Source organism: Clarias gariepinus, chromosome 10 (genome assembly GCF_024256425.1).
Source record: "Clarias gariepinus isolate MV-2021 ecotype Netherlands chromosome 10, CGAR_prim_01v2, whole genome shotgun sequence".
Classification (NCBI taxonomy): domain Eukaryota; kingdom Metazoa; phylum Chordata; class Actinopteri; order Siluriformes; family Clariidae; genus Clarias; species Clarias gariepinus.
The window spans coordinates 23750537-23756442 of NC_071109.1; the positions used below are offsets into that span (position 1 = coordinate 23750537).

The 5906-nt window shown below is 36.8% G+C and overlaps 1 protein-coding gene across 2 annotated transcripts in view; it reads right to left on the reverse strand.

Moving 5' to 3' along the window:
- The window catches only part of klhl4 (kelch-like family member 4), a 33079-nt gene extending 27296 nt beyond the window's left edge, over positions 1-5783 (reverse strand). Inside the window, exon 1 of one of the 2 annotated variants that reach the window (XM_053505261.1) lies at positions 5509-5783. Coding sequence is in view for 1 of the 2 variants with exons in the window: in XM_053505260.1 (XP_053361235.1) it covers positions 1119-1543 (425 nt within the window). In the remaining variant the exon portion in view is untranslated. Of the gene's footprint in view, positions 1-1118; positions 2042-5508 lie in introns of those variants that run through there. The other variant, XM_053505260.1, reaches the window with a different exon arrangement.
- Between the last annotated feature and the right edge of the window lie 123 nt (positions 5784-5906).

Sequence of the window (5906 nt, forward strand, 5' to 3'; positions counted from 1 at the left end):
TCATGTAGAATTAAAGTTGTCAGCTTTAGACAAATGTAGACCTTTCAAAATTACCGTATTTGTTTTAATAAGATGTGATCATGTGCATCTGTGCTTCTTCTTTGCTGTTCATTTTTCTTTAGGAAGTTACGCTGAAATAAAATTCTATTCATTATTTTGCCTATTTGGTGATGAAAAACTAATGTTACTCTATATTGCACAATCATGAGCCCTATATATGTTTATTTAAAATACAGCAAACCAAAACATGCTCTGAAGATTAAGAGCTACACAAATGCATTACTTTTTTTCCTGAAATACGGTTCTGTTGCCTCTATACTGTACATCTCATTTCCCTTCCAGTTTTATAACACTTGTGTGCTCTTCTGCTCTCTACTGCAGTAGCATCCTTGCTATAATGTTTAAAACTCTGAGAAGAAATGCATTATTATGCACTTAAACACAAAACTACAGTTTTGTTAAATACAAATGGCAAAAAAGCATATACTGTAGCATATTGCTGTATCTTTTAATATGTGCTATGTGTGATAAAAGCAAAGCCTGGGTTGCCTTAGCTGTTACCAGCAAGATGTCTGCCTAATAAATAATTTATGCTCAGATACTTCAAAGCGCTATGGTTCTGCACACCATGTGTAATGTGAATGAAGTATCCCCAGGTGAACAGTGGTGGCAGCTGCATGGTGAAGTTGATTGGAAAATGATATCCTCCATGGAGCCAGCATGTTAGCAACATTGCCGGGTAGTAAACACAACTAATGACATTAAAGCAAACCTTACCATTACTGAGGTCATTTAACTGGCATGATTAGTTGACTGAAGTGGCCATTAAATATGGTAGCATGATCATGGTTAAACCACTCATGACTAACACTTCATACAGCTTACTGTAAATACACCCATTGCCAGAATCTAAGCTCTGCCACTCAACTTTACAAGTAGAGTGGGTATTTTATTAAACTATCTAATAAATAAATAGAAAAGTGTCTAGCAGTTCATCTATTTTGCTAGCAGTGTCTAGTGTCTAGCAGTTCATCTATTTTGCTACTTAACAGCCATGGGCATATCTTCACAGGTCTGCCTCTCAGTTTCTATTTCTAGTTTTTTTTGTTTTTTTTTACCTGTCAGTGGCTTCCTCCTCTGGGCACTCCTCTGGGTTGCTTTTCAAATTTTCTTGGCTGGTCTTTCCATTCACTTTACTGCCATTAGGCAGAGAATTGTTTTTTGGGGACTCCTCGCTGGCCTGAAGGTGATGGATGATATTCTGCTCATGCCATGATTGACTGGCCGTCCTGACATAGACAGGTGTTGGGCCAGGGGTGGGAGACAGAATGCTGTGTACCGGGCTGTTGCTCTTACGAAGACCTCCTCTATCCCGGGAGTGACTCTTTAGGCGGCTCTGGATTGGTGTGCCCCCGTGCTCAAATCCCTCTTGCTGAATGTACCCCCCATTTCCTGCTGATGTGTGAGAGGAATGACTGAACCAGCGCCAGCGAAGTCTAAGGATCTGTTTTACATCAAACTCCTTCTTTCCTGACACAGACATCCTGTATGCCTTCAATGTGATGCAAGTAGCTCATGAAATCCTGAAAAAAAAGGAGGCAAACAGCCTTAGTCTTATGTTCCGTAGATTCTCCTTCTTCTTTTGTCTTTTGTTGCTCGTTGCGGTCGTTGAGCGAACAGTGTCTGCAGCTTTTGTCTGAGACCCCCCCTTCCAACTCTGTCTGCTGCTCCTGCTGTTCAGTTAGAGAACATGCATGATAAGCGCTCTGTCTATCGCCTTCTTTCCATCTCCTCCGCTGCTCTGTGTCCTTCAGCATAGACCAATGAACAGACATAGAGGAAATAAACCAAAATGAGAATCACTTCCAAAAGCCCAACCCAGGTTCCAACAGCTAATGATGTTGAATAGAAACAGAACCAAAATGACAGTACACGGAGGTCAGATCCTAGTGACGTAAATCATGTGGCATGGGAAGAACAGGGAGCAGTGCTATCACCCTCGACAAGCAAGATCCTCTTTGCCTCACACTTGCACTCTGCAGGTCTATTTTATGCTCACTCACAAGCAGACGTACACTTGCTTCTCCTCTCTCTCTCTCACTCTCTCTCCCTCTCTCTCTTGCATACAAAGAGAGAGAGAGAGAGAGTGTGTACAGTCTTTTTTTACAGCCTCAATCTCTTCTCACAAGAAAGCATCTGTCATTCTGTCAACCTCAAATCTCAGTGGCATTAACATTAAACAATATGTACAATCATATCAGTCATATTAAAACTTTTTTTAACATAAGATCCCTGGATGTATTTGGATCATAATATATGAGGTACATCACTGTTACCTAAACAATTATTTTCTCCAATACTTCTTCTATCTTCTATTCTGGTGAGATATTGTTTATTATATGCTGCCTGTTGGGTTTATAGGAAAAAGGGGGAGAGATCAATAGATAGAAAGAAATTTACAGTCCCAGCAGAGATTTTTGTTTGTTATTATACTATGACAATAGTATTGTTGGCATCACTACAGGCATTTATATTAGTTGTCATAAATTTAAAAAAGTTACTTTGACAAAAATAATTAAACATATGTACATACTGCTCTTATTATTTTTTCCTACCAACTCAACCCAGAGTAAAATGGCACTGGTAACTTGACTGGAATTTGACTGATTCTGTTGTCTTACAATAACAGAACACTGTGTTGTGGTCATTCATTTACTTTATCCCAATGTCATTTCATTAAAGTAGCATTAAAGCAAAACAGTGATTTTATATTTCCTTGAAAAGGGGAAGTGTATGTGAAGTTTGATCACATAATTCATTTTGAAAATATATATTTTATTAACCATTACTATGGGTAATGAGGGAGAGATTAAACTGGTAACTGCTTCTTTACTTATTTGTAAAAAATGTTAGCATTTTAATAATTAAACATTTTGGAACACATTGTTATAGGAATATCATTACGATTGGGTGTTATGGCCTGTCCACCCTGCATCACTGATAAACAAAAGGAATATATGCAGGAATATTTCTGAATTTATTAATCCTTCCATTCTTAATAGGGCCCCCTGGTGGCCCAGGGGCCCTGGGAGACTGCTTATATTACTTGTAGCAAGAAATGATCCAAGGCATGACAATGGCTTTTTTAATGAAAAGACTTATGTTAAAGCTTTCTCTTTAAGAGAATGAAAGACAGCTAATTGATCTACTATATGGCTTGTTTTTATGTTTTAAGCTTTATGGGGTTGCAGTTCACAACTAAGGGAAAAATGTCATGAGCTTATAAACCCTTTATATGCTGTCTACTGTATACTCTCATTTTTTGGGCTGAAATCTGTGACTGACTTTAAAGGCAGTGGTCTAGTTTCCATTAAAAGATCGTCTCAGTCTTTTACTCAAGAAAAATCTGGTAATTTCGTACCATGAATTATACACAGGTAACTTGTATAAATTGTAACTTTATGTACCCATAAATATAGTATAATGTTTCAACTTATTTCACTGACTTGTTACCAACTAGGACATGCTCATTCATGCAGTTATACAGTACAATCATGCAATTAAGTGCCACAATGCATAAAATCATGCAGATACAGATCAAGAGAATGGAGAAAATGTGTATATGTGTAATCTGTGTAGTGCTTAAATATTGTTTAATGTATTTCCAGTATATCATGTATTCAGCCACAACAAAATTCCTTGTTCCTAACGTACTTGTATTTAAATCTGATTTTGACTTAGATTTTTTTCCATGTCCTAGCATAGGGAACCTAAGCTGTTAATAATAAATATCATGTTATTGAAATAATTAACACTATGGAACATAAATATATTGTGATATATTGGAAAATACTTAAATTAAATTTTAATTTAATAAATTGTGTTTTCCTCAGGCAACAAAGTGGCTTAGTGGGTAGTCTCTGTCACATTGGACCTTCAGTTTGTGTGTGGAATAGTCATGTTCTCCCTGTTCTTGGTAGGTTTACCCCACAGACATATTTACATTTGGCACACAACCTTATCCAGAGCTGTATATTACTGTATATATTTGTATTTCATTATACATGTGAGCAGTCAAGGGACCTGCTCAGGGGCCCAACAGGGACAACTTGGCAGTCGTGGAATTTGAACCTGGGACCTTCCGAACTGTAGTCCAATGCCTTTACCACTAGGCTATCCTAGACCCAGACATACGTTGTAGGCTTGTTGGCAACAGTGTCCCCTGCCTTGTGCTCCATGTTCCCTGGGCCAGCCATTAGTCTGCACAGAATAACTGGTACAGAAAATGGCTGGATGTATTCCTCAGTATATTTAAATGCCTTTCACTGTCGTACATAAAACATATTCATATTTAAGCACTTCCAGAAAACTATCCAGAATTTAAGCTGCCGGCAATGACTACTACAGTAGCTAGACGAGACAAAAGTGCATTATTTTGATAATGCAAAATGTGTATATGTAAAGCAAGGTACTGTATTGTATTTTTAGCATTACTATATAACGACAGCTTGATTTATGTCCCGAAGTTGCGGTGAAAGTAAAAAGTAGTGAGTACAGTTGTTAATTTCAGGTTTACCAACAGTGCTACACATAAATAAATGCTGTTCATCATCTAATGTACATGTTCAACTTGAACACTACCATCCTAGATATATTACAGTATACAGTACAATAATTTTGCATATTGCAATTTTTATACATACATACATACATACATGTATAGTGTATATATCAGTATACACTGATCAGGCATAACCATTAACAGAACCGTCAGATGAATTAAACAACATTGATTAACAAGTATATAGTAGTAAAAGCATCATGGGCACCCAAGGCCAATTCATGTCCATTGGGACCAAAGGGCAACCTACTTTTCCCGATCCCACAGAAAAGTCAATGCAGCACAAACCGTCCAATCCATGGAGAGGAAAGGAGCTGTTGCTAATGTCTCAGTGCCAGACACTGCAGCACACACACCCTGAAGTCTCATGAAGTCATGATATAAGGGGCCAGAACCGCCCCTGTGGCACAAGGGAAACCTAAATCCTAGGTGCTTTTAATGTTAATTGTTTTGATGTTATGGTTGATTGGTGTAGTTATTCATACTGTCTAGTACACCCATATAAACCAGAAACCATCTTGTTTCATAAAAAAGAAAGAGAAATCATATTGCAATATGATTCTACTTTTAGCTGCTAAACTTCCCCTAGACCAGGAAGTGCTTTGCTTTACAATTGAAAAATGCATTTTATACTTTTTTATACTGCAATGATTTTTCAGATATGGATTACTTTATTTGATCTTCCAGAATAAACTAAGTGTAAACTAAGTTCTGGATCTTACTTTTTTTAACACTGTCAGTTAGACTAAGGCAGTAATTAGACAGAATTACAGAAGTATACTGTATAAACTGTTCAAAGTTTCATCCATTCACACATAACTTATTACTTAATGTGATACAATTCCTATTACACAGTAGTATACTTATCAAAAGAAAATGGGTCTTACCTTTTAAATGTAACAAGCAAATGTATCTCTTCTAAGTCTCTTAATCTCTCATTAAGTTGCCTGTCATTTTACTAAAATAACAGTATATGTAACTGTCTTACAGTACAAAAAAAAAAAAACTTTTTCACTTTAGGTAAAGCATTTGTTCTATATATACCGTTGTGGTAAGACACAGACTAAAACTATCTTCCTCCCTGTAGAATGAGTTTTCTTCCCTCCACATTGGTCTCATTGATAGTTTAAGCAACCAGGAAATCTAGCATCATTTCCTGTTTACTTGGCTTACATAACATTTCCTAAGTTAGTTGGGACATTGCTTGTGTTTAAGATTAGGTCTAAATTGGCCAAAATATATTTCCTTACTCTTATACATGCACTCAAAACACATTCAACATGTA